The following is a 25,731-nucleotide window of genomic DNA, read 5'->3' as shown; positions in this document are numbered from 1 at the left end:
TGAACTGTATTTATGAGCGTGCCGACACCTTTTTTTTTTTTTTTTAATTTCAAACACTACGCCCGAAACATTGCCGTAAATACTCTGCTCCAGATTTGCAACTCAGCTCGTTCGGCTTTTATTGCTGATGGTGCTGACGCCGTTGCGTCGTGGCTACTTTAAGAATGTTTATGTGGCATGCGCTCACTTTATCAAGCAGCCAAATATATGTCATGTCCACAGATACTCAAGTTCCGGACGTACCTGAAATGCACGACAAGGTGACCTTACTCGTTTGACCTTCTGTAAACTTTTGGAATGCAAATGTTTCGGCACAGAGTTGAACGTAAAAATTCACCACGCTTTTCTTCCATTTTCATTTCATCCACATAAATGGAATTCCACTTTTACAAACCTTACATCATGGCGCAATGGCAAGTATGGCAATTGTACAAAGGGATGTTTCCCAACTCTTGACAGAGCTACGAATGAACCGTGATTTAGTTCCAAGTGATTTGAAAGTTTAGCAGGACTAACTTTTAAGAATTTAAAGCATTTTTAATTTGTTTAAGGTGACGTCATGTTTATAGACGTCGTCGACGGGATTCAACCGGAAGTATTTCTCGCTATGTGATTGGCCAAAGTTACTGTCAATCATCTCATTGCCGTAAAAAAGGGTCACGCCCACTCTACTCAATTCATTTCGTTAACTTGCTGTGCCCAATCCTCTGAATATGACAGTTACGACATCATGAATTAGTAGCGCGAGACCAAACAAAATGTGTGATTAAGTAAATAGGATTTTCTTTCTTCCGTAAATTACCTGCTTGCGTTTCGCTTCCGGGTACGTGTGACCCCGCCCTTTTTTACAGGTACTCTTGTTGTTCTCCTTTCACGATCCACCGGGACCGGTCGTCGACGTGGGTCACAAACTCGAGCAGCAGGTCCTAGCGCTAATGCTCGTTGCGTGTCGTCTCGTCCCTTCCGTCCGTCCCGTGGACACCGTGAAGGCCCGCCGACGAGATGGACAAGTGGAATTCCGCCATCTCCGTCACGTACAAGCGCTGGCGAAATCCCGATCAGAGGTTAGAAACGACTCGATTCCGCTCGAGCTCTCGTCCAAGCACACAATCATGATGATAATAATAATAATAGCAAGTCTTTTTGTTCAGTATGGAGGGAAAGCATGTGGATGGCACTGCCGAATGCTCAGGTTCCATCAACGATGAGGGCTGTGTGACCATTGGAGGTTTGACCCTCGGGCGCAGAAAGTCAGCGTGCGCATCCGTGCTTAATACCAAACAAGGTTTGTGCAAAATGAGCTCAGACTGAAAGTGCCCAATATGATCCATTTTTCTTTCTTGCAGAAACCTTCACTCTGGATGAGGCGCTGGACGCTCTGGGCTTTGGGATGTTCCAGTGGAAATTGTTATTTCTCACCGGCTTCTCCTGGGTAAGAAAGCAAAATGCCTTTTTGGTCCCCATTTGGATTTTGGCAAACGGGCGTTGCGTGTGCAATTTCAGGTGGCCGACGCCATGGAGATGATGATCCTCAGCATCCTGGGCCCGCAGCTGCACTGCGACTGGAGCTTGGAAGGCTACAAAGTGGCGCTCATAACCTCGGTACCGGCGTCATTTTTAAAAAATTTTTTTTTTATTAACGGCTCAAAAAAGTAGTGCGCCGGTGAGCCTTATTTGTCCTCCTTCCCCCAGGTGGTGTTTGCCGGAATGGGCATCAGCTCATCCTTATGGGGCAACTTGTCGGACAAGCACGGCAGGAAAAAGGTGAGCTGAGCTGAGCTGAGCTGAGCTGAGCTGGGCTGGGCGTTTTGCGCCACGGCGCCACTGAGCGGCCGGCGTCTTTGTGTGACGGCAGGGGCTGACCATGTGCATGGCTTGGACTTTTTACTACAGCGTCTTGAGCGCCCTGGCGCCAAATTTCTATTGGCTCTTGCTGCTGCGAGGCTTGGTGGGCGTAGGCATCGGAGGAGCCCATCAATCGTGAGATGGGCTTTTTTGTTTCTTTTCTCTCCCCCAATTTGCGCTAAAAGGAACATTTGAGCTTGTGTGACCTTCTGCAGGCTGACGCTGTACTCGGAATTCCTCCCGTCCAAGACGAGGGGCTTCTCGGTGGTCCTGACGGCGGTTGGCGCACGCGCATCACCAAAGGTTTTGAAGGATCCGTCTTATGGATCCTTCTGAGGGAGGGAACCGGTCTTCTCCATTTCAGGCCTTCTGGACCGTGGGCGTGGTGCTGGAGGTGCTGCTGGCCGTGTGGGTCATGCCGGGCTTGGGCTGGCGCTGGCTGGTGGGCCTGTCCGCCGTGCCCATGGCCATCTTCCTCTGCTTCTGCTTGGTGAGGCCGGCTCGTTTGACGTGCCTTTTATTTTCCTCACTTTTTTGGGGATGTGTTCATGTGTAGTGGCTGCCCGAGAGTCCTCGCTTCGACCTGCTGAATGGAAACGTCGCCAAAGTGATGGCCACGCTGGAACGCATCGCCAAGGACAACGGCAAGGCCTTACCTCCGGGCAGGATGGTCTGCAACCTTGCGGTGGGTGCGGGCGACCAGCCGGCTGCGGGGGATGTCATTTGATGCTTCTCCTCCGCTCGTCTTTTTTGAACGCAGCCAAACAGCCGCGGGCGTCTTTCGGAGCTTTTCACACGGCGCTACCGCAGAACCATGCTGCTCCTCTTGTTCATCTGGTTGGCTTGACAGACATTTCCCCGCTCGCATGGTTGGGGCGATTGCGCAACGCCAAGCTTTTCTTTGTGTCGCCTCAAGGTTCTCCTTCGCCTTCGCTTATTACGGCATCATCCTGCTGACGACGGAGATGTTCCAATCTGGAGATTCGTGCGGGGGTAAGTGGAGGCCCGCTTTGCCTTTCGCCAGCGGTGCAAAACCTCCGTGTGAATGCGTGACAGTCACCCAGGGGGCCAAAAATGAAGCTGGGTGTCGTCTGGGATGCAAATTGCTCACATTGGAGGACTACAAAGACCTGCTGTGGACCACCTTGGCTGAATTTCCAGGTGAGCTCGACTGTGCTGGATACCAAGGCTTTTTTTTTCTTCATCGTTTGCTTTCGGATGTCGCAGTTGACCTTATTGATTCATTCATTTATTGTGTGGTTTTGTATTTATTTATTTATGTATGTATGTATGTTTCCTTTCTCCTGTCAGGCCTGGTTGTGGTTCTGGGCACAGTGGACTGTCTGGGCAGGAAAAAAAGCATGGCCCTGCCCCTCTTCATCTTCACCTCGAGCCTTCTGCCCTTGTACGCGTGCATCGGCAGGTAACGGGAGCAAAGAAATGTGTGCGCAAAACGTCTTTGTCCCTTTGACGTCTGCCTTTGGTCTTCCAGGGTAGCGCTCACCGTGTTCATTTTCATCGGGAGAGCCTTCATCTCGGGCGGATACCAAGTGGCTTATGTGTACACGCCAGAGGTAAAACCATTTTGCCGCTCTGTGGAAAGGCCAGGGTTCAAACTGTTTTCGTCAGGTCTTCCCCACCGAGACCAGAGCGTTGGCCCTTGGCACCTGTAGCGCCATGGCCAGGGTGGGCGCCCTCATGACACCCTTTGTGGCACAGGTGAGCCAACGGGGGAATCCTACAAATTCCAATATGTCCGTACTTACGTACATAGGCAAACGAAAAGGTGCCCACCGCTGACATCGCCGCTGTTTTGGCCCAAGGTGCTGCTCCGACATTCCGTGTCCTTGACGCTGGCCGTGTATTGCCTGTGCTCTTTCCTGGCCGGCGTCCTGTCCCTGCTGCTGCCCATCGAGACGTCGGGAAGGGCCCTCCAGGAGTCCGAGCGCACCCCCACGCTAAGCGCTGCTAAAAGGCTTAGCTGAAAGCCGCGCAACGACAGCCAAAGTCGGCTGAGGGGAGGAGCCGAGACGCGTGGAAGTGGTTTTGCACAGTTACATTCATTCCCTCAGACTGTTGACACCCATGTTTATTTCTCAAATGTCAATTGAACCCCTTTGAGGCCATTTTGTTGCACTCCAAGTTTGCTCTTGACAGACTTCCTCGATGTTTCCAAGCGTGAAAATGTGTGAGTAAATGACGCAGCTGCTCAAAAAGGTTCGTAACTGCTTGTAGATGACACAAGATGGCGACAAAGCACATTTTTTTCCAAAAGTGACTACCGGCCCAAATAAAGCTCCTCTCCTCGTTTCAACAAGATGCCACCAGGTGGCGCCAAAGCAAGATTTCCTTTAGCTTTGGCCAGAGCGCCTGGGTGGCCAGATACTATTTAAAGTGCCTTTGAATAACGTTAAATAAAGTTTAGAAGTGTTCGTGAGTCGCTCTCATTTTTTGTACCATTTGACACCTGGTTTGATGTGGCTCTGTTCAGTTGAATTCCATAACTTGCCACAGCGATCCTGAAAAAGTGTCATCATCGTTTATTATTATTATTATTATCATTATTATGATTCATTTGAGTAGGGCGGTTGTGGTCTGAGTCTGTCCAGTCACCTTGACAACATTGGCCCAATGACAGCGCACACGCGAACCAGGCCAGCCAATCAGAGGTGGCATCCACAAAGCTGCATGTCGCGCGCACACGCGCTTGAGCGAGCGCGCACGCACATACGTTCTGTTTGTCTCTCGCCATCCATGCGCACGCGAGTGACACGAGCGGCGTCACTATCATGCCTGTGCTCCTCGTCCTGCTTATGCAGGAAGCGCCGGTGGAGGAGCCGCGTCGCCCGGCCTGACTCGGCATTTTCTCCCCGGTGACAGCGGAGGCCAACTCAGCGCATCTTCCCGCATCTTCCCCCTCCTCCTCCTCCTCCTCCTCCGCCGCCTCCACGTTCACGTCCAGCTATGGCCCTGGTGACTCTGCAGCGCTCCCCCAGCCCGAGTACAGCATCCTCGAGCAGCAGCGCGGGGGAGGTACGTGGACGCGCTCCAATAAGAAATCAAATGTGGAGTTAAAAAATTGCGGCGAGGGTGCGGTGGGGTGCGGTGGGTGGGTGGGTGGCTGGGTGGGTGGGGAAGGGAGGGGAGGGGATGGGGCGAGCATCGTCGCTTTGGCTTTAGCCAACGCAACAACAAAGTGTTCATTCGCTCACTTTGTTCGCTACGCCTGCCTGCTTGCTTGTTTGCTTGCCTGCCTGCCTGCCTGCCTGCCTGCCTGCCTGCCTGCCTGCCTGCCTGCCTGCGTGGCTGCCTGCCTGCCTGCCTGCCTGCCTGCCTGCCTGCCTGCCTGCCTGCCTGCCTGCCTGCCTGCCTGCCTGCCTGCCTGCCTGCCTGCCTGCCTGCCTGCCTGCCTGCCTGCCTGCATCATGGCGACGAGGCTGTGTTTTGATTGGCTGAGAGTCGTTCCTAATATTTGGGCTCACGCGGAGGGCCAAAATATTAGAAACGCGCCTCCACAAATTGCCCCTACATTTGATTGCAAGTGATTGAATGTTTTGTTTGTTAAGGCCTTCGAGCAGCAGGGGGCAGCATAGCCCCACAAACACAAGTGGTGACTTGTTCTGAGCGTGACACGGACGGGTTTTTGTTGTTTGTTTGAGTTTTTGTTTTTTCCGGAATATTTTCTCCTCCGAGGAATATGTTTTTTGTGGAAAACACATTTCATCTGCTTTTGAAGAATTCTGAGGGGCTTATTAAGGGAAAAAAGAGAAGAAAATATTTTCTCCACCTATTCATTTATTCAAGACAAAGAGGATTTGATGTCTTTATTTTTCCTTGTTTTTTTTTACTTTGTTGTTTTTTTGGTCGTACAGGATTTTGGGAGCGACGAGGATCGCAAAAATAACCAATGGTGAGTCTGTCCTCTTTTTGACATTTTGATGCTGCCAGTAACAAACACAGATTATATTGATCCCCAAAAAATAGTTTAAAATGGACTTTCTTCTGATTGCCTATTGTTGTAAAATACTCATATGTGTTGTTGTTGTTGTTGTTGTTGTTGTTGTTAGCCTCAAGGAGAGCTTCTTTGTGGTGAAGGGAGCCGCCCTCTTCCTCCAGCAGGGCGGCAGCACAGAGGCAGCCGACACACCTACCCACCACACACACGCAGGTACGCTCAAAATTCATCCGGCAAAAAGTGTCCCCGTTGGCAACGTGCACGTTTGTGTTTGTTTCCAGGCGACTTGCCCGAACACTTGCAGGTCATGTTGACCGTACTCCGCTCGGAAGACCGCATTAAGATGGTACATTTGATTTGGTGGTTGCGATCCGTAGTTGGGTGAATTTGGAAATGACGTCCTTGTGTTTGTCAGGCGGTGCGACTGGAGAGCGGCTGGTCGGAGCGCGTGCGCTACATGCTGCTGGTCTACACCGTCGGCCATCAGGACACGGAGGAGGACGTCGTCCTCGGGGTGGACTTGGTCCCGCAAGACAGGTTGAGCGTCTCTGCCGCGTCATTGGCCCGTTTTGCTGCGTTTTAAATCGATGTCGTCTGGGCTCTCCAGAAAAAGCTGCTCCGTCGGGATGGTGCTGCCACTGTGGAGCGATACCAACATCCGCTTGGATGGAGACGGGTAAGACAAGCTTTATCGTTACGGCCAGTCAAAGAAAAAAGACTGGCTTCTTGTTGTTGATTTTTTTTCCGTCTCGCAGAGGCTTCAGCGTAAAGACGACGGGGCGCTCGCATGCCTTCAAGCCTGTGTCGGTGCAGGCCATGTGGTGAGTCGTAAAAGTGGCAAAAATATTTGCCCCTTATGCTTATGGTGGCCCCCGCGTTGCTCAGGTGCGCCCTTCGGGTGGTGCACAAGGCGTGCGAGGTGTCTCGCCGCTTGGGCTACCTGCCCGGCGGCCCGTCCCTGGCCTGGACGGCCTTCTACGAGAGCCGCACGTCGTCCGAGGAGAGCCGCGTCAACGAGTGGAACGCCATGATGGACCTGGAGAGCACCCGCCCAGACTCCCCTGCCGTCTTTGGGGACCAGTGAGTCCAAAGTCGCATGACTTGCCTCAAGTCAAACCTGGGATTTCGCTCGGCGAGCTTAACAGCGCGGGTCGGCTACTGACGTTGCGCCGTCTCCGCAGGCCGACCGAAAGGGAGCGAACGGAAAGCGTGATTAAAGCCAAGCTCCGTGGCATCATGACCTTCCGAGACTTGCAGAACGTCACCTCCAAGGAGGTGAGCGCCCCGAGCCCGTGGCGCTGCATACGAGTCATGTTGCCACTTTGTTTGGTTTGGTTTGTTTGTGGTGCCAGATCCGCAATGAGCTGGAGCGAGACACCAGCTGCAACCTGAAAGAGTTCAAGGAGTTCATCGACAACGAGATGCTGCTCATCTTGGGCCAGATGGACAAGGCCACGCCCATCTTTGACCACGTCTACTTGGTCAGAACGGCAATAACGCAACACACACACACACACACACACGCTCACGTTGGCTGTCATTGCAGCCCGACGACGCTATTTCTTGTTGCGCAGGGCTCGGAATGGAACGCTTCCAACCTGGAGGAACTTCGTGATTGCGGGTGAGAGGACGATGGAGTCTTTTCGATCTTGACGTCCCAAAAATGCTGCTAATTTCCCTTTATTTGATTCTTCAGCGTGGGCTACATTCTGAACGTGACCCGAGAGATTGACAACTTCTTCCCGAGCGTCTTTTCCTACTGCAACGTATGCGTGTACGACGAGGACGCCAGCGACCTGCTGGCCCACTGGAACGACACCTACAACTTCATTGTCAAAGCCAGGTGAGCGTGTTCAGAATCGGACTTGGACTTCCAGTTAAGCGCTGATCCGTTAGGCCCCTCCCTTCAGGAAGAACAGCTCCAAGTGCCTGGTGCACTGCAAGATGGGCGTGAGCCGCTCGGCCTCCACGGTCATGGCGTACGCCATGAAGGAGTACGGATGGCCGCTGGAGAAAGCTTACAACTTTGTCAAGCAGAAGCGCGGCATCGCTCAGCCCAACGCCGGATTCATGAGGCAGCTGGCGGACTACCAGAGCATCCTGGACGCCAGGTACAAAGCGTCATGACCACTAGCTGACTGCTAACGCATAATGCCAAACGCCATCGGCGGCTAACGCAAATTAGCATTGATTCTTTTTGGTTTTGGTTTTCCAAAGCAAACAGCACCACAACAAGCTGTGGCGACCCGGCACGGACGAGGAAGCCTCGGACGACTTGGCAGCCTCCAGCGGCGGCTCCGAGGGGCGCGGCGGCGGCGGCGGCGGCGGCGGCGACGAGGAGGAGGCCTGGGGGCTCTGCGGGGCCTCCCCCTGCCGAGGTCTGGAGATGGAGCCCCTGGACTCGCTCAACTACAACTACTACTTTCGCCGCCTGTCCGACTCGGCGCTGGACAGCGAGCCCTCCACCCCCGTGCGTGGGCCCCCCCTGCTGGGCATGGAGAGGGTCTTCATCGAGATCGAGGACGTGGAGCGAGACGCCCTCCTGGAGGACGAGGGCTTCCCCGTGGCCCACCTGGCCTTGCCGGGCGGAGGGGGCGGTCCGGGCGGAGGAGGCGGGACGGGGGCGCAGACGTGCGGACGCCTGGACCCCCTGGAGGACATGAGACTGAGGCTGGAGTTCAGCACGCTGGAGGAGGAAGACGAGGAGGAGGCCAAGAAGGAGGAGGCCGAGATGGCCGCCTTGGAGGGCAAGAAGCACGCCGAGGAAAGCCGGCTGGGTCTGGCCAACTTGAACACCAACAACAGCAACCGGCTGGCCGCCAAGCGGAGCTGCCCGGCTGCCTTTGACGTGAGTTGTTGTGGGCCGTGTCCAAATGACATGGCTGTGTCCAAACGCTGCCATTTTTCTTCTCCCCGCAGGACAGCGCCAGCACGGGCAACCCCTTAAAAGTCAAACCCTCCTACCAGTCCTGCAAAGACTGCTGCCTGCGTCTACCACAAGGGCGGCGCTGCGAGCGGCCGGCGGGGGCGCGCTCCCACCGCCTCAACCCCTCCCGACACTGCGCCCTCCCCACCATCTGCGTGGATCCACCCGGGACCGTTTTCATTTCGCACTCCCTCCCGGATCCCATCTCGGCCCAGTACTGCCATTCCGCCGAGGTGCCGCTTTTGCGCCAGAAGCCGCTCTCGCCCATGAGTTGCGAAGACCCCGCCGCCGCCACGCACGACGTCACGGACCAAGCGGAGGCCGGGGGACAGAGCGCTTCGGGAATTGCCCAACTGGAGTGAATCGGGGAGCGGACGCCGGGATGGCCGATGTGGTTTGACGCGGCGCCGGCCGGGCGGGCGGCCGGCCGGCTGGGCGGGCGGGGCAGCGGAGCTCCAGCTCAAACTGGGGTTGAAATCCGAGTGAGCTGGTTGGCTGCTTGGACTTTGTGGAAGCTGAAACACAAACAGGACCATCAGGTCTTTCCCTGGAGGGCTACCGTAGCGTAGCGTAGCGTAGCGTACCGTAGCGTGGTGTGACTTTGACAAAGCCGCGGTGGGATTCTTGGAGTTGCAATTTGAAGGCAAACATCCGAAAGCGGCTCTTCTCCCTAACCATATCACAAAGAACGCCACTACTCAGATGATACGTATCTCACGCGCGCCGCATCGCAAGAGTTTATTTTGAAAGGGTTTAAGGCCCAACTCAAACAGCAAGGTGGCCATGTTGCTTTGAAGGAGACATTTTGTGCAGACGTACATTTCCAGGATGGATGGATGGATGGATGGATGGATGGATGGGGGAAGCCAAAAAGTGCAAAGCATCCTCGTCACAGCTTTGTTTTTGTAAAAGTGCAACCTCTCCAAAGATATTCTTGACCGTCTTTGCTTGGCTGACGTGTTGTTGTTGTTTTTGCCATGCTCCCTATTGCACCACCACGAGGGAGATTGTTTTTTGTGTGTAAATTAGAAGAGGCTTACTTTTTTGAAGACAAACAACAACACTTCTCCTTGTTCTTTGGCCGATGCTAAGTGGCTCGCAGAAACTGCTCCACGAGTTTCATTGGACTCATTTGCTTTTGCCTACACTCTGCGTTTAACCCCTTGTGGCATCCGAAGTGGATGGTTTTGCACAACGCAACCGAGAGAGGTGCCTGCTTTGGCGCCAGACAACACAGACGGGTCCAATTGACGCTATTTTTAACCCAACTGTAAACACGAAAGGAAGGACGTAAAACACAATTGTATTTGGATTTGATTTGATTATTTATTGGATCATGTCAGGAAGGATTTGGTTGTTTCACCGCTGGTGTTTTCCAATCTTCACGACTGTACACTGCTGGCTGACTTTTTTTGTTGACGCTCTTGGGTTTACCGTGAAAAAGGTGTGTGAGCAACATACAAACAAACAAAGCCAAAAAAACGGCGCCATCTCTTCTTGTGCCTCCCCCTTGGGACTCTAATTGAGTTATTGAGTTCTTGCAGGAAAACAGTCAGGGAAAAGCGTCCTGCTGTTTTTGTCCTTCTTGCTTGGTAAGTATTCCTTGCAACATTTCACCATTTTGTCTTTTTACATGCAGTGCTTGTGTCGCTCCCGCTGAATTTCGCTGTTGATTTCAACATGTTTTCTAGTCGACAGCTGGGAGGAAAAAAAAAAAAAAAAAAAATCTGAAAAAACAATTCAAATGAACTGAAGTCTTGTGACACACGCTAACATGATGCTAAATGATGGTTAGCCGCTGGCTATTTAAAAATCCAAGCCGTTGTTTTGCGTTTTCTGCCGAGCCTAAAAATAACCATGACGCCGCTCCTCTGCGTGCCACTTGGGTCAGCTGAGCTTTGTCCTCGCCGTTGTGCAATAATCCTTTCGCCATCCGCCAGACAAGCGCTTCAGAGCGGCGGCACCTGTGATTCGGCCCGCCAATTCTGGCTGACCTTTGCGCGGGACGGCGTAACCAAAACAATCATCGCAACAAACAAAGCAGGACAGGTAGCACGTGGACTCACGCAGTAAAATGCTGCTGATATTTCAGGTTTCTCAACTCATTCACTGCCAACCCTGTCAATATTTTTGACATCTAGATCCGTCAATGGCACTGAATGAGTTCAAAGGTGACAATCAATCATCGGTCAATACGACGTTAGCCGAATGACGCCGTCTCTTTTAGGCGGCGCCGTTGAAGCTATTTTGACAGAATGAAAGAATCGAAAGCGCTCCGATCACTTTTCCAATAAACGGGACTCCCCCGAAATTTCAACGTGACCTTGTCAAGCGGCTTTTATCTCACGTATCCGCTTGCCTTTATTGGCCTCCTGACTCAAGCGGCCGCATGCGGGTCGCCTAATTTTAGCCGCCAACGCATTCCAGCATCGCGGAAGATAGATAGGAAGGCCGTTGACAGGTGGGGGGGGGGGCACCAAAATAGAGAAGAGGGGCTTCGGAATGGTTTAAAGATAGACAGCGACGCCTGATGTGTGATGTCACCCTTGTTACGCTGCTATTAATACATCTGCCGCCTGCGTTTCTGATTGTAAGACAGAACCGCTAGCATGGGTCAGAAGGTGGACAAGATGCAGGACGAGGACGAGGAGTCGCGCAACGGCCGGGAGGGCGTGGCGTCCGCCCGAGGGGCTTCCCCCGGGTCGGAGCATTCCGATCCCCAAACGGAGCGGCCAATCGGGCATCTCGCTCCGAGGGACGGAACTGCGGTGGGTGGAGACGGGGAGGGTCGGCAGGACGCCGCGACGGCTGAGGACTCAAAATGTGCTCTGAACTTCGGCAAGGCCAGATCGGAGAAGCTTCCGGACTGTGACGGCTCTTGGGCTATGGAGGCCGGCGGGAACAGATGGCGCGGCGAAGATATGTGCAGACCTCCAGACGAGGAGGACTTTGCGCTTCAAACAGAAGATGGTCAATCGTCCGTTAAGGATAGAGACGAGGTCGACGCCGTGGTCGGAAAAAGCCGAGGGGAAGTCGCCCAGGACGGGTTTGCCGGCGCGGTCTCAAAAAGGCTGAAGGCTGCGCCGGTCACTCCTCCACCTTTGACCCATCTCACGTCGGAGAAACAATTACAGCTGGCGGAGGAGAAGCCGAAAACCAAAGGTCCGCCACCGCCGGTTCCCAAAAAACCGCCAAAGCCCTTCATCAAGCTCAAAACGGCTCAGCTGATGTCCGCCGAGAGACGAGGCAAAGATCACCTCCGTTCCGAAGAGAGGGCCAGGAGGAGACACACCGTGGACCTTCACAAAGGCTTCCTCACGGGCGGCGCCACCAATCAGGACATGTGCCCGTTGTGGGACGAGAGGAGCGCCAACGCCTCGCGCTCCGACGTACGTCGTCGGTCGGTAGAGTTTGGTTCTTGGGCGCGGGACCGCACGGACAACGACTACGGAGGCTTGGTGGACTTTGAGTACTGCGCCCGAGTGGCGCTGTTGTCTCCGGACGAGGATCCCGTCGACTTGGACATGGTGCGGAGGAGAGTTTTCCTGGAGAGACGCAATCTGTATAAAAAAGCAACAGCAGCGCCGCCACCGATTGCGTCCAAGCCCCGAAATCCGTTTGCGGACCAGGAAAGCCAAGAACCTTTGAGACGAGCGCTTCTGCCCGAAAGGACGGACCCGCGAGACAATTCCACCGACTGCCGACCGGACGGCGATAAAGCCGATTCCTACAAGCCGGTGTCCAAACTGGTCAAGGAAACCGTCAGGAGAAGTCAGGAGGACCGAGTTAGAGCGGAAGGGGCCAATAGCCAGGCCAAGGTGCTGGAGCGCAACCCCAGCGTCAAAGTGTCCCAGATGAAGAACGCCTTTGACGTCCCAAAGAAATCCAAGGAGAGGCCACGAGAAAATCAACCGTCTCCCAAAAAAGGTATGTTGCGATGCTCTCCTCCAGATCTCCTCACCTACAGTGTTTCCAAAAGCAGGCCGGGGTGAAGGATCTCAAAGTGCTGAGAAAAAAGGAGGGAGGGAGGGAGGGATGGATGGAGGGAGGGAGGGAGGGAGGGATGGATGGATGGATGGATGGATGGATGGATGGATGGATGGATGGATGGATGGATGGATGGATGGATGGATGGATGGATGGATGGATGGATGGATGGATGGATGGATGGATGGATGGATGGATGTGCGCCATTTTTCCAATGACGGAAGTCTTCTTTTCCATGTCTTTGTCAACTTGAGCTTTCCAAATGTGTCGCTACGGTGCACCATCGCTGTGGTTCTCCCCCAGGCAGCATCCAGCGATCTTCCTCCCCCCTTGCCCCTTTCGGCTTCCCTCCTCCTCCCCTCCCCTCCCCTCCCCTCCCCTCGCGTCGCTCTCCCTCCATTCACACATTCGTGGCATTCAGCGCCTCGGTGTGCGCATGTGCAGTAGCCCATCGCCAAACCCCGTTGAATGTAATAACGGTGCTTTTTCGGGGGAGAAGAACAAGCAAGCAAGCGAGCGAGCGAGCGAGCGAGCAAGCCAGCGACACTTTGATGCAGGGGATGAGCGCAAAGGGCGTGCGAAATTCGACAAGCGGCATCCTGACACACGCACAAACATAGAACGAGGAGGATTTTCACGACGTATATCAGGCGTTCCGAGTCCGTGGTGAGCGAGCGAGCGTGCGTGCGTGCGTGCGTGCGTGGAGACAAGGGATACTGGAGGAACGAACGTCCTGCAGGAGAAGGGCGCGCCGAAAAACTCCACTCATTCATGTGTCGTGATTGATTGTCCTCGGGAAAGAACTGCGGCGTCGATTTTCCAGGTAAGACGAGCGTGTGCTTTTTACTTGGCTTTTCGGGGGAGTGCTTGACGTGACGGTCGCGGAGCTCCGCAGCATCCGTTAGCTCGTAGGCTGGGCTGGGTGGAAATATCTGCACTTGCGTCAGCTGGCGGCGGTCCACCGAGGCGGCGGCGGCGGCGGCGGCAGCTAGCAGCTAGCAGCTAGGCGGCTAGGCTAAAACCGGCTAGGCGAGGCGAGCCCAACCCAGCCCAGCCCAGCCCAGCCCGCCAGATGCCCAACGCTGAGAGGGGGTGATGGAGTGCAACAGAAAGCGTCGCTCGTCGTCCCGCCGACACATTTGTCACGCACCTTGTCGTTTAAGTTGAAACAAGACAACATTTGGCCGCGGAATGGCGATTCCGGGCTCTCGCCCGAAGCGACTGCTTGCTCGCAGCCGCCGCTCGGGCGGAGCGAAGCGGCTCACCGCTGGACGACCAAACGCGCCACCCGATTTTAACATCTTCTCTCATCTTCATGCAATTAAATATTCATACACGCGCTCAACAGCAGCAAAGTGTTTGTGGCAAGCATCTGGATCTCATGACTCAACATCGAGCCGAGCCGAGCCGAGCTGAGCCGAGCCTCTTCAGTGATTGTTAGCTTGGGTGGCTAGCCAGCTCGCTATGAAAGCCGTCCCGTGTGGTTTAATGGACTCAAATTCACCGCGCGTGGCTTTTAAACGACCACGCACACCTCTCGCGTTCGTACAATGGCTCAAATGGAATAAAATGACGACGATGAGCCCCGGTTCGATGGAGGCTAACGTTAGCAGCTAGCCACCACCATTGTTTAAGTTAGCCCGGTGCAGATGTTGCCTCCATGACTTCACATCTGTGTGCTAAAAAGAAAAGAAAGAAAAAGAAAAAAAGACAAGGGGGAAAAGCTGCAGTGGAAGAAAGTCAAACGCGTGGGATGAAAAGCTCCCTCAAAGTTGAATTTGTCCAAGCAGTTCGTGGCGATACAGAGTAATTGAGCCCATGTGTCAAGAGATGTTTTTATTCTTGGCCGATTTGGGGGATTTTGCACGATTGCAATACTGCACACCACGTCTGGCTGTTCTCTTCTGGCCTGTCCCATCTCACTCTCTGATCTTTGCACGGTGGCTGGCGCCAGCCTTGTTGTCATTGTGGTCACCGATTGGACATCGTATTTGTTGTCCGTCCGTTGGGCAGACATGTTGCGGCGGGTTGTGCGACAGAGCAAGTTCCGCCACGTCTTCGGCCAGGCGCTGAGGAACGACCAGTGCTACGACGACATCCGCGTCTCTCGGGTCACATGGGACAGCTCCTTCTGCGCCGTCAACCCCAAGTTTGTGGCCATCATCATCGAGGCCAGCGGCGGCGGAGCTTTCCTCGTCCTGCCTTTGCACAAGGTCAGCAGACAAAATCCAAGACAAGAAACCATCTTACGGTGTGCTAGCTTGCTCGCTTTTAGAGCACACGTAATCAATATCCGCAGTGTCCATCAATGAGCATGTGATGCTCTTCATGACGGCATCAGCTTCGGCCGCTTGATCCATTTCAAATTTGTATTTATGGGAAAGACCAAATGGGCGCGACGCGGCGGGAGACCTTTTTGCACGGTTGCCCGTCTGAAAGCACGTCGCTCGCCGTGTGCCGTAGACGGGCCGCATCGACAAGGTGTTCCCCACCGTGTGCGGTCACACGGGTCCGGTGCTGGACATCGACTGGTGCCCCCACAATGACCTGGTCATCGCCAGCGGCTCCGAGGACTGCACCGTCATGGTAAGAAGGCCCTTTGGACCTCTGAGGAGCAAAGCGGCACATTTTGCTGTTGTATACGTCCCAGGTTTGGCAAATCCCCGACAACGGCCTGGACTCGCCCCTCTCTGAGGCCGTGGTGGTTCTGGAGGGCCACTCCAAGAGGGTGGGCATCGTGTCTTGGCACCCCACCGCTCGCAACGTTCTTCTCAGCGCCGGTAATGTATTCCCAAGCGCCGCAGGGCGCCGTTCTCAGCCCCGACCCTTTTCAGGGAGGAAAAAAGTCCCATTTGATTCTTTACGAGACATCCGATAATCGGGCCCAGCTGACTTTGACTGGAAGGGGGTCAATTCTGAGCAGTCCTTGCGGCCCCTGCGTAGGGTGCGACAACCAGGTGATCATCTGGAACGTGGGCACCGGCGAGGCCATGATCATCCTGGACGACATGCACCCCGACGTGATCTTCAGCGTCAGCTGGAGCCGCAACGGCAGCCTACTGTGCACCGCTTGCAAGGACAAGAAGGTCCGCGTGGTGGACCCGCGCAAGAAGAAGATTGTGGCGGTGAGCGGACTGGCCATTGCATGCGAAAAGCAGTTTCCCGCGTGATGAGCGAGCGAGCGAGCGAGCGTCTTTTATGTCTTTTCAGGAGAAGGACAAAGCCCACGAGGGAGCTCGGCCAATGCGAGCAATCTTCCTAGCAGACGGAAAGATCTTCACCACCGGATTCAGCCGCATGAGCGAGCGCCAGCTCGCGCTCTGGAAAACCGTATGTCATGCTTCCTGGAACGTCACTCAGTCACGTTGGCCATGGCCACTGGGGGGCGTCAGAGCGCAACGTGGTTCAGGTCTGACTTGACTTTGCAGGACAACATGGAGGAGCCCATTTGCGTTCAGGAGATGGATTCCAGCAACGGAGTCCTGCTGCCCTTCTTTGACCCGGACACCAACATCGTGTACCTTTGCGGAAAGGTGAGCGTCGGGCGGCCGCCGTCGCTGCGTCTGCCGCCGTCGCTGCGTCTGCCGCCGCTCTTGCGTCTGCCGCCGCTCTTGCGTCTGCCCCCGCTCTTGCGTCTGCCGCCGCTCTTGCGCCTCACGCTTAGTCCTTCGGCAGGGCGACAGCAGCATTCGCTACTTTGAGATCACGGACGAGGCTCCGTACGTGCACTACCTCAACACCTTCACCACCAAGGAGCCGCAGAGGGGCATGGGCTACATGCCCAAGCGCGGGCTGGATGTCAACAAATGTGAAATTGCCAGGTATGGATGGCCGCCATTCTCAACACGCATAGGGCTGGCCTCCATTGATGCCAAATGTCCTCTTGACAGGTTCTACAAATTACAGGAGAGGAAATGTGAACCAATCATCATGACCGTCCCCCGGAAGGTGAGGCGCAATTCATTCACCACTCTTCGTGTTTGCTACAACGTTCAGTGTGGCAGATGAATGAAATCATAGAAATACAAAGGAAAAGAAACATGGCAACTCATAAAACTTGTCGTCAGTCGGACCTGTTCCAGGACGACCTGTACCCGGACACGGCGGGGCCCGACCCCGCCCTGGAGGCGGAAGAGTGGTTCGCCGGCAAGAACGGCGGCCCGGTCCTCATCTCGCTCAAAGACGGCTACGTGCCCACCAAGAGCCGAGATCTCAAAGTGGTCAAAGCCAACATCCTGGACGGCAAAGCCGCCGCCGCCGCCGCCGCCGCCGCGTCCACCGCCAAGAGCGAAAACGCCGCCAACGTCCAGAAGAACCTTTCGTCTCACGCTCCCGCGCAGCCGGCGACGGTGAGTCCACGCCCACGAGCTGCTAGCTAACGGCCAATCGGAGCGTCCCGTTTTTCGCCTTCTCGTTTTTGCCGGAGTAGCGGAATGAATGCGGTCGGAACAAATGCGACAAGTGGCGAATCAGCGCCGATGCGGCGCCGCTTTTAAAGCCCGTGTCGTTTTGTTTTTTTTCCCCAGCAAAAGATGGAAGACAAGCTGGAAGAGGTTCTCCGAGAGTTCAAGTCTCTGCGGGACCGCGTCATCCTGCAGGACCGGCGTATCGCCAGACTGGAAGAGCAGGTCGCCAAGGTTGCCATGTAAGTCCCCCCCATCCCCCAGCTCAAACCCCCCCTTCGCTGGACCCAATTTGGAGCCACCAGGCAGGCCAACATTCCAAGATGAACTTTTTCTTCCGTTACCCGCCCGCCCCTTTTTCTTCTCTCCACTCCTCCACACGCTTAGACACACAGACGGAAAGAAACAGTCTTAATGTCATGTGACGTTTGTGTAGCATCAGTATTTCCTCTCATCTTCCGTGTTGCCAAATATTACTCGTGTGCAGTTTCATGCACTTTTTGGTTTTGTTTTGTTTGTTTGTTTGCAATTTCTGTCCTGTTGTACGTACATTCCAGGTAGACATTTTTTTAACGCTCGCTCCCTCCCCCCCACCTTTTTGTCCATCAATGAATGTGGAAGAACTTGAAATGTGTAAGAAATGTCACATTGGGGGGCTTTTCGCCAGGTGGGCGGCGGCGGCGGCGGCGGCGGGCCTTGCATATCCGGTGTAAAATGTCGTGCAAATTGTAGTGATGCCTCTTGTCGCTCGCTCGCTCACTCGCTCGCTCGGTGTGGAGGATCTTTGTGGAGTCCAAACAAAAGTCAAGCCAATTTGGGGTGTCGGGACGAGGAAGCGCTCGCTCGCACCCCGCTTGGTCGCTTTGTGTTTCACGCCACCGTCGCTGATGATGACTTCTGTGCACATAATAAAGATTTTACACTCAAAAAGTGACACCAAAGCTTGCGGGGAGTTTTCTCAAACACCTCACACACACACACACACACATTTGAAGAACCCAAATTAGCTGAGCCGCGAGTGGTCGGCAAAATGGCTGAGCCGGCCGGATCAAACCCTGGTGGACATTTTACTGCTTTGTTCATATCCCGCAAGGATCTGCGAGGAACATTTGATCCACCAAAAATGTAGCGCCTGGCATTTGCAGAAGTGAGTGATCTACTTCCTTGCGCAACGTGTCACAATTGAAGGCCACTTCCTCCTCGCAAAGCGAAACCTCGGTCGCAAGCGCCTCGGTCGCAAGCGCCAGTTTTTTTTTTTCTCCAGCGCCAACATTTCCTGTTTCCGTCGGCCGTGTGTCACAGTCGACACGCGGCGGACCAGTCATCGTCGGCTCTGGCATGACTTGAGCGCTTGCTTGTGTTGGAGACTTCAGGTAAGAGGCTTTCTACATTCGATTTGCCTTTCATCTTTGTCGGTCAAAAAGATGTTGCAAGCAACGCGGCGTTTCCTCATTTGGAGGCAAACCACGGTTTGTTTGTGACTCTTTCAGATGGCGGCTCTCGGCATCAACTGCTTTTTGCTGTCAGGCTGCCTTTCACTTTTGGTCTCTAGCGGTTCGCTGGTGCCTACCACTGATGAAACGCAGACCAGGTTGACCTTTGAAGATGTTTCCAAAGTTGGTCAAGATGCCACCAAATGGGATTCGGATCCGTTGCCAGTCCAGAATCACACTCCGGGTTTTGAAACTGGAAGAACATCTGCTCCCGAGAGTTCCGATCCTATCTTCAACTCCTCCTCCTCCGGAAGTCTGATCTCCACACCAGCAGAGCCTCCTGAAGCTTCAAAGAGCACAATCCAGGCCACTTTAGTGGCCACTCAAAGTCAAAAGACTGCCGCATACACATCTTCTGCCAAATGGGATCTTTCCAGTTTAACCACCACACCAGAAGCAGCAAGAACCAGCTCCATCTCTGGCTCCATGGGAAATTCAACTCCAGTCCATTCTCCAGAGACTTCTAGGGGACCAGCTCCTACTGGCTCTTTGAAACCTGAGGATCTTTCTGCTCGAAGAAGTCCACTCTCCTCACCACAGACCTCCAGCTCTGTCCCAGATTCTACTCCAACCTTGATCCAAGGCCACACCATTCTGTCAGCTTTGAACACTTCTTTGACCGGCAATGTCAATCTTACCAATTCCATTTCCACACCAGAAGCACCAAGGGCCACTATCTGGTCTACTCTGGTCCCAATCCAAAGTCATAAAAGCACCGCAGTGACATCTAACTCCAATCCTACCAGGCTGGTCTCCACAGCAGACCCTCCCCAATCAACGAGATCCGGCTCTGAGTCGACGCCAATCCCGACCCAGAGTCACAAACCTCCTCCAGGTTTTGGGACAACTCCAACGCGAGAACCCCCTGAGCTACCAAGTTGGCCCCCAGTAACAAGTCCTCCAGCTTTCGGAACAACGGCAAGGACCGATCAGCCTGGAGCTTCTACTGCTACGAGAAGCCCGAGCTCCACCTCGGCGGGAACGTCCTCGAGCCCGACGACCGCTCGGGCGCCTTGCATCAGCCCGAAGAATCCCCCCGTCTCGGAGAACCAGTCGTGTTCCCCCCGTGGCGTGGTGAAGCCCTGCCTGGTGGCCATCGCCTGCCTGGCCGCCCTGGCCACCATCTTCATGGTATCCACTATCGTCCTCTGCGCCAAGCTCTCCACCAGGAATTACAAGCCGAGGAAGGCCCAGGACCAGACGGAGATGACCTTCATGTCGTCGCTTCTGCCCGAGAGGAACTACGAAGGCGTGAGGCGGCAGCGCAGCCCGGTCTCCAACGGAGTCTTGGTGCTTCACAGCGCCGGCGGGGACAGCGACGATGACATGGACGACAACCTGACCCTAAGCAGCTTCCTTCCGGAGGGCGACAGGTGTGTTTAGAAAGGCCGACTTTGTGCGGATGGATGGTGAGTCTTCCGTTGCGCGTTTTGCTAGCACGGTGGACGAGCGCTTAGCACATCTGCCTTTCAGTTCTCAGGTTTGCCGATGTTCTGGCTAAGTCCTGATCGGTGTCAAGGAACTATGTTGATCTCACATCTCTACCGAGAGACAAACGAAATGATTGGACGACATAAAGGAGCTGAATGCAGCCTAGGTTCTTTGTGGAAATGCTAAGTGGCTAAATGCTGAATAAACAAAAAAAAGACTTGTATGCAAATATTGGCTCAATATTTTGTTGAATAACAAAAACTATTTCTTTTCATGATGGGTGGAGTCTGTTTTGGTTTCCTGAAGTACAATTTAGATGCTAGTTGAATTAGCACATCTTTAGCATTTCTCATTGTGTGTTAGCATTCAGCTAGCAGCCTTTTGTTTGGCAGCTATTTGGCTGTGTTTTTTGATAAGTTGAACAGGAAACAAATACATTTGCTCACTCCTGCGTTGAGGTCAAAGGACGAGTCAAATGTTTTATCAGCCCAAGTAGGTGTGATAGCCTATAGGAGGAAATGAAGCGCTGAAAATCTATTTTTCAACCGTCACCATCAAAGTGGGTTCCGTCGTTTGTGCTTTCACTCATCGCAAATTCTCTGCAGCGCTGCACCCAGTGTAAGAACCTCGGAGGTGTCTGCCGACGCCTCGTGTCGCTGATGATGACCATATAAAGTGTCAAATGTTGGTCTGCAATGTTTCACTTCTGATTCCGACCCCCATTCTGGAGCCAAGAAGGCCACACGGGAAACATTCACCTTTTCCTGCATTAGTTGCCTCAGACGACTGATTTAGTCTCTTTTTCCTTCCTTTTTTTTTGGGGGGGGCTCACCGAGAAGGCCAATTTGAGGGTTTTACTCAAATAAGAGCATTAAAGTGACATGTTTCATGTCTACAGCTGTAGAAAATGTGTGCATGTAAATGTTTTTGCATTCACGGGTTATTGAAATTTGATCGGGCCAAATATCGGCCTAAAACAAATCCATTTGGGGAGGCGCCCAAGCCATGACTTGGCCCTACCTCCACCTCAGCAGCACAATGTCAACATCTGGCTAACAAGAACAATCTGTGTAGAGTCAACGGGGGGAGGAGTACTGATGAAGAAGGAAGGAGGGAGACAGGGAGGGGGTGAGGGAAGGAAGGAGGGAGGGAGACAGGGAGGGAGGGAGGGAGGTCCGCTCATGCCTTTGAACGGCGCCGTCTGTTTCGACCATTCCGCACAGGGAAAGTGGACATGTGGACCAGTTTGCCACGCTCGCCCTTTATGCTTCCACTTTTCCGATCTTCATCTGAGCTCTTTACCTACAGGAACTCATCTTCTCCTTCTTCTTCTCCCTCGGTGGTGGCTGGTGAGTATTTTCCATCCGTCGTAGCGCTAAATTCCAAAATGAAGGGAAACTCTTTCCAGTGTTGCTTCCAGTGTGAGGATCTTGAAGCTTTTTGCTGACTTTGCAAGTTGTTTGTCTGATTTTATTATTCCATTTGAATGTTTATGGGTCACACTACCCAGGCACGCGCATGTGTGTGTGTGTGGGCGTCAACTCAGCCCCCTTAGCCAGATAAAGTTTCACTTGGCCTAGCTTGAGGACAGACTGCAGAATTTCCCCCCCAAAAAAAGCAGCTTCATCATCACGCCTTTCTTTCTTTTGCATTTTGCCGATTCACCCAGAAGTCAAAGGTGGTTGTTTTAGGTGCACCTTTTGAAGTGGATCAACTCCATAGTTGTCTCCAGATGGTCAGGAAAAAAAGTCATGCCCCGTCATCAGTTTCACCGATCACCCCCAAATTAGGTGCACATGTCTCTGACAGCAAGACCCACAAAAAGGTCTCTCGGACTCGCGTCCCAAACTAAACAGGAAGTGAGTATGCCCCCCCCCCCCCCCCCTTGCAGAGTAACAATTACGTTACTCCAATCCCGTCGGTTTGGTTTGCGAGCGATCCAATTGGACGAGGAATCGTCGCTTTGAGGTGATGTCACTAAATCATTTGGACATCAGAGCTTTTCTGTGCGTGATGTCACCTTTGAGCCCATTGATCGATAAGCCGTTCAGATAATGGATGAGCATATCTTGATCTCCAGAGACATCACAGTGAGATGAATTCCAGGATGTAACTTGTGTTGTTGTCTCCAGATCCTGGAGCGCAATGAAACTGCTCTTGTACAATTTGGTGGAAGGCAGCACCGACCTCGAGGAACCGGACGATGTCACGACCTCCAGCGCCGCCTTGGACCACCAATTCACGCCGCAAGACTTCCTGAGCCAGGTGGTGGACTTTCTGCGAGACCACATGGTCTTGGTCCTGGTGGTGGCGTCCCTGCTCTTGATTGCTCTCCTGGCCGTGTGCGGCGCCGTCTTCCTGACGAGGCGGCGTAAATTCCACACCTACTACCCGTCGTCGTATCCCGCCAAGATGTACGTGGACCAGCAGGACAAGAGCGGCGGGGCGAGGGGATTTCATGAAATTCCCGAGAAGAAGACGGCGGCCGCCGCCCATCGGGAAAGCCAACTGACAGATTCCAACAAGCAGCTCCAGGCGGACATCACGAGGGTGGCGAAGAGTCTGAGGACTCCCACCAAAACTTTGGAGGACGGCTCCAGGACAGAGACGCCGGATGAGTCGCCGCCGAGTCCGGATGCGGACCAGGCCGGCGAGGCGCCTGAAGCGTCACCGCAGGGCGATGGGGCAGAGAAGCCCGAAGATGAGTTCCGTGAGCCAGCTAGCAGCCGGAATCTGCGACCTCCGTCTTTGCATCTTCACAACGATTCAGCCACTCTGCAGCTTATCGCCGGGGAGAAAACAGCCTTCTGAAAGGGACACCCCGGACATACCTCGAAGCACGTTTTTGAAAGTGATATACGCGGCGGCGGCGGCGGGACTAGCGCTTAGCATGTCAGCCTTGCCGTTCACTTGCTGATTGAGTTTGAAACATTTGACACATTGGGCAGCATGATTGGCCAGCGTGGTCAGCGTGTGCACCGAGCACTTTGGAAGTTCTGCCTTTGAATCCCAGCTGTGTGCAATTGAGGTGCCTAATGGTTCATTTTCTGTAAATGTGGCTTGGACTGGAAATGAATATAGATCATGAAATATTGGGGGCTTTAAAATCAGCACATAGGGATGCTCCTTTAGCTAAATGCTAATAAACAATGAAAAACAACATAGGCAAGCTAACGCATTTAGCATCGATGCTGTTCGAGATATTTGAACACAAAGGTGTAGGGAGGCTCGCGGACTGCAACCTACCCAGACCAGATCTGATGTGGAGCGAGATTGGACTCGTGACGAGTGGAAGCGGACCGACGCCACCTGCCAAGAGGGACCAACCCAGCCAACTATTCAGTCAAGTGGGTGATTTTTTTTTCTTTTTTTCTTCATCGCGACTCAAGTTCTTTATTATACGTCCTGTCTGTTCTTTTAAAACCCAAATTTGAAACCGTTGACCCGATTTGAAGTCTCTACACGGCGCGCTTGCGTGTTTGTTTGGCCCTGACCTGACAGTGTTTTAATGTCGATGCTGCCAACTGACTCGATTTCATAACTCGCTCCTTTAAAAACATCTCAGACAATTTGTCATGTCGTTTTATTTTGACCCCCAAACATTATTGACACGCTGTTGCTCGGGTACATATATTGCTGCCAACATGAAGTTGAAGCATTCGTGCTGTGCGCATGCGTGACGTGACGTGACAGGCGGGCGACGTTGGCTTGGGTGACGTCACACACCAGGTCCGGCCGGTTATATCAGGTGCAGGAAGTAACGCGGGTTCGGCCAAACGGGAAGCGGTGCTCAATTGGAGGCCTGGGCTGCCACCTGCTGGTCGTCTTGCTGCTTGAGCCGGTAGTCGGCCAGCGCCGCCTTGATGGCGTCCTCGGCAAGCACTAGGAGAGACGCGTCATTCGATACGCAAAAAATGGAGCGACCAAAGAAAAATCGAATTCACCATAACATTGGCAACTTCCGTTAGCGTTTCTGTGGCATTTTGCCTTCTATGTAAGCATGAAGTGAAGTATCTTGTTTTGTGTCAGTGTTGCGTACTGGAGCAGTGCAGTTTGACAGGTGGCAAGCAGAGCTCTTTGGCGATGTCCGTGTTCCTGATGCTCAGCGCCTCGTCCACCTCAAAGAGAAAACGCAACACCGTCAGCAACAGGACACCTCGTAGTCTGGGTCGTCCGCTCCTCACAGATTTGCCCTTAATCCACTCGGTGGCCAGCGAGCTGGAGGCGATGGCCGAGCCGCAGCCGAACGTCTTGAAGCGGGCGTCCACAATCTTGCCCTTGTCGTCAACCTCGATCTGTCAACGGGGAAAGAAAACACCAACCCTCAAATCAAGTGAATTCAATTCACGATACAGGTCCTGATGGAGGTGACGGCAAACCTGAAGCTTCATGACGTCGCCGCACGCCGGCGCCCCGACCAGGCCGGTGCCCACCTTCTTGGAGTGTTTGTCCAGGGTGCCCACATTCCTCGGGTTCTCGTAATGATCCACCACCTTCGACACAACTCGGGTCAGCGCTTGTTGTGCCTTAACGTCCAGACATCAAGCTACCCCCCCCCCCCCCCCATTCCCTCATGGACTCCATTCCGTGAGTCACAATGGAGTAAACACATTAGGACAGGATATCATTCTTTGCCATGAACTCCCCCTGAACCCCTCCGTCAAGTTTCTGCAAGTCACAGTGACCAAGGCAACGTTGCGTGCGACTTTCAAATGTTTTGAGTCCTTTCTTTTGTTGTTGTTGTTGTAATCAGCATGTGTGTCTAAGAGAACAATTGGTTTGCTTTAATAAATCTACATTTTTAGGTCACATAGCTCCTAATATTTGCACTTACAATAAATACATGATAAAAACAAACCCCAAATGAACTATATTTTACTTTACATTTGTAGAGCAGAAAACCTTTTGAAATTTGAGTGAACAAATATTACAGGACTTTCGTATCCATGAAAATGAAACTCAAGATGCAAATGATTCATTGTGAAATTATACTTTCACATGACGCCACTTGAACATTTGACCATCCGAAATCGGTGTGACGCACCTCAAAATATATTTTCCATTACATTTTAAAATGAATGAAGATTTTACACGATTGTAAAAAATACTTTGGAGGTCATCTAACGCGACGCTTGTTATCCACACAGATGACACCTTCCTGACGACGCCATCGTGAGTGTAAAAAAAAAATCTATTTAAAATCAAATTAAATAAAAGAAATAATGGTACTTCCTACCTTCTGGTGATAGCAACACTGGGAAAAAAATTCGGGAACAGAAAGTCTCCTCGTGAGAAAAGTGAGAGGACTGAGGCATTTGATCGCCACAGCGGTCGCCATGCTGTTCAATTCAATAACAACACAACCGTAGTGACGCACTTCGAAACACGGCGCTTATTTAAGCGCAGCTAACGGCTAACGCTTTACGTAACATGCGTCACCACAAGGGGGCGGGGATACTCACGACTGCGCTTATTTTACGCAGTTTCTCAAATTACCTTCATGTTCAAGACACATGGTTAGGTCTCACAATAACTCTCCACAATGATTTAAAGAAAAGTAGGAAACAATAAAGAACACTTTATATCTTCAAATACATTTGAAATGATCACTTATGATCTTAAACAACCGTTCCCCATCATCGGTTTGTGGAACTCGTGACGTCTGGTCCATGCAATAAGAAATAATTATAA

General features: G+C 53.1%; 5 protein-coding genes across 10 annotated transcripts; 4 read left to right on the top strand and 1 right to left on the bottom strand.

The window, feature by feature from the left end:
* Positions 1 to 685: 685 nt before the first annotated feature.
* On the top strand, positions 686 to 4,282 carry svopb (SV2 related protein b). 5 transcript variants are annotated; one of them, XM_088391780.1, is made up of 17 exons: positions 852 to 899; positions 990 to 1,064; positions 1,152 to 1,285; positions 1,347 to 1,432; positions 1,504 to 1,602; positions 1,693 to 1,764; positions 1,856 to 1,980; positions 2,061 to 2,124; positions 2,210 to 2,335; positions 2,402 to 2,530; positions 2,606 to 2,682; positions 2,762 to 2,838; positions 2,902 to 3,006; positions 3,157 to 3,268; positions 3,338 to 3,419; positions 3,475 to 3,564; positions 3,669 to 4,282. In XM_088391780.1, exons 2-17 carry the CDS (start codon positions 1,003 to 1,005, stop codon positions 3,828 to 3,830), a joined length of 1,602 nt encoding a protein of 533 aa, XP_088247906.1. In that variant the 5' UTR covers positions 852 to 899; positions 990 to 1,002; the 3' UTR covers positions 3,831 to 4,282. The 5 variants fall into 5 exon arrangements, with proteins under 5 accessions (XP_088247908.1, XP_088247906.1, XP_088247905.1 ...); XM_088391779.1 differs by having other exon boundaries at positions 2,061 to 2,148; XM_088391782.1 differs by having other exon boundaries at positions 686 to 899; positions 2,061 to 2,148; positions 2,762 to 3,006.
* Positions 4,283 to 4,346: 64 nt separating this feature from the next.
* Positions 4,347 to 10,211, top strand: ssh1b (slingshot protein phosphatase 1b). Its single transcript, XM_088391777.1, has 15 exons — positions 4,347 to 4,878; positions 5,718 to 5,755; positions 5,913 to 6,013; positions 6,082 to 6,146; positions 6,216 to 6,337; positions 6,408 to 6,476; positions 6,556 to 6,621; positions 6,686 to 6,880; positions 6,982 to 7,075; positions 7,153 to 7,281; positions 7,375 to 7,421; positions 7,497 to 7,643; positions 7,711 to 7,911; positions 8,018 to 8,648; positions 8,720 to 10,211. Exons 1-15 carry the CDS (start codon positions 4,810 to 4,812, stop codon positions 9,086 to 9,088), a joined length of 2,343 nt encoding a protein of 780 aa, XP_088247903.1. The 5' UTR covers positions 4,347 to 4,809; the 3' UTR covers positions 9,089 to 10,211.
* Positions 10,212 to 11,320: 1,109 nt separating this feature from the next.
* coro1cb (coronin, actin binding protein, 1Cb) lies at positions 11,321 to 18,057 on the top strand. 2 transcript variants are annotated; one of them, XM_088391789.1, is made up of 11 exons: positions 11,321 to 12,653; positions 14,727 to 14,926; positions 15,177 to 15,299; positions 15,364 to 15,493; positions 15,657 to 15,838; positions 15,924 to 16,043; positions 16,142 to 16,246; positions 16,389 to 16,534; positions 16,604 to 16,661; positions 16,781 to 17,062; positions 17,240 to 18,057. In XM_088391789.1, exons 1-11 carry the CDS (start codon positions 11,336 to 11,338, stop codon positions 17,360 to 17,362), a joined length of 2,787 nt encoding a protein of 928 aa, XP_088247915.1. In that variant the 5' UTR covers positions 11,321 to 11,335; the 3' UTR covers positions 17,363 to 18,057. The 2 variants fall into 2 exon arrangements, with proteins under 2 accessions (XP_088247915.1, XP_088247914.1); XM_088391788.1 differs by lacking the exon at positions 11,321 to 12,653 and adding an exon at positions 13,144 to 13,536.
* Positions 18,058 to 18,327: 270 nt separating this feature from the next.
* tmem119b (transmembrane protein 119b) lies at positions 18,328 to 23,611 on the top strand. The gene is made up of 3 exons (XM_088391787.1): positions 18,328 to 18,489; positions 18,607 to 19,982; positions 22,173 to 23,611. Exons 2-3 carry the CDS (start codon positions 18,607 to 18,609, stop codon positions 22,849 to 22,851), a joined length of 2,055 nt encoding a protein of 684 aa, XP_088247913.1. The 5' UTR covers positions 18,328 to 18,489; the 3' UTR covers positions 22,852 to 23,611.
* On the bottom strand, positions 23,607 to 25,444 carry LOC148389276 (uncharacterized). Its single transcript, XM_088391799.1, has 5 exons — positions 25,277 to 25,444; positions 24,420 to 24,533; positions 24,225 to 24,335; positions 24,080 to 24,158; positions 23,607 to 23,922 (listed from the first exon to the last, which is right to left on the bottom strand). The coding sequence occupies exons 1-5, from the start codon at positions 25,376 to 25,378 to the stop codon at positions 23,831 to 23,833; spliced, it is 498 nt and encodes a 165-aa protein (XP_088247925.1). The 5' UTR covers positions 25,379 to 25,444; the 3' UTR covers positions 23,607 to 23,830.
* Between the last annotated feature and the right edge of the window lie 287 nt (positions 25,445 to 25,731).

The sequence above is a fragment of the Syngnathus floridae genome, chromosome 12 (genome assembly GCF_059516105.1).
Source record: "Syngnathus floridae isolate MCC-2025c chromosome 12, RoL_Sflo_1.0, whole genome shotgun sequence".
Taxonomy (NCBI): Eukaryota; Metazoa; Chordata; class Actinopteri; order Syngnathiformes; family Syngnathidae; genus Syngnathus; species Syngnathus floridae.
This window is presented reverse-complemented; position numbering and strand designations above follow the sequence as displayed.

Bases quoted from the DNA above. Each gene is read 5' to 3' on its own strand.
- coro1cb (XM_088391789.1), top strand. From the start codon at position 11,336: ATGGGTCAGAAGGTGGACAAGATGCAGGACGAGGACGAGGAGTCGCGC. The intron at 15,494-15,656 runs GTAATGTATTCC...GCCCCTGCGTAG, and splicing joins CAACGTTCTTCTCAGCGCCG to GGTGCGACAACCAGGTGATC. The intron at 17,063-17,239 runs GTGAGTCCACGC...TTTTTTCCCCAG, and splicing joins CTCCCGCGCAGCCGGCGACG to CAAAAGATGGAAGACAAGCT.
- svopb (XM_088391782.1), top strand. From the start codon at position 1,003: ATGGACAAGTGGAATTCCGCCATCTCCGTCACGTACAAGCGCTGGCGA. The intron at 1,065-1,151 runs GTTAGAAACGAC...CTTTTTGTTCAG, and splicing joins TGGCGAAATCCCGATCAGAG to TATGGAGGGAAAGCATGTGG. The intron at 1,603-1,692 runs GTACCGGCGTCA...TCCTTCCCCCAG, and splicing joins AAGTGGCGCTCATAACCTCG to GTGGTGTTTGCCGGAATGGG.
- ssh1b (XM_088391777.1), top strand. From the start codon at position 4,810: ATGGCCCTGGTGACTCTGCAGCGCTCCCCCAGCCCGAGTACAGCATCC. The intron at 7,282-7,374 runs GTCAGAACGGCA...CTTGTTGCGCAG, and splicing joins TCTTTGACCACGTCTACTTG to GGCTCGGAATGGAACGCTTC. The intron at 7,644-7,710 runs GTGAGCGTGTTC...CCCTCCCTTCAG, and splicing joins AACTTCATTGTCAAAGCCAG to GAAGAACAGCTCCAAGTGCC.
- tmem119b (XM_088391787.1), top strand. From the start codon at position 18,607: ATGGCGGCTCTCGGCATCAACTGCTTTTTGCTGTCAGGCTGCCTTTCA. The intron at 19,983-22,172 runs GTGTGTTTAGAA...TGTTGTCTCCAG, and splicing joins TTCCTTCCGGAGGGCGACAG to ATCCTGGAGCGCAATGAAAC.
- LOC148389276 (XM_088391799.1), bottom strand. From the start codon at position 25,378: ATGGCGACCGCTGTGGCGATCAAATGCCTCAGTCCTCTCACTTTTCTC. The intron at 24,336-24,419 runs GTTTGCCGTCAC...CCCCGTTGACAG, and splicing joins GCGACGTCATGAAGCTTCAG to ATCGAGGTTGACGACAAGGG. The intron at 23,923-24,079 runs GTACGCAACACT...CGTCTCTCCTAG, and splicing joins TGTCAAACTGCACTGCTCCA to TGCTTGCCGAGGACGCCATC.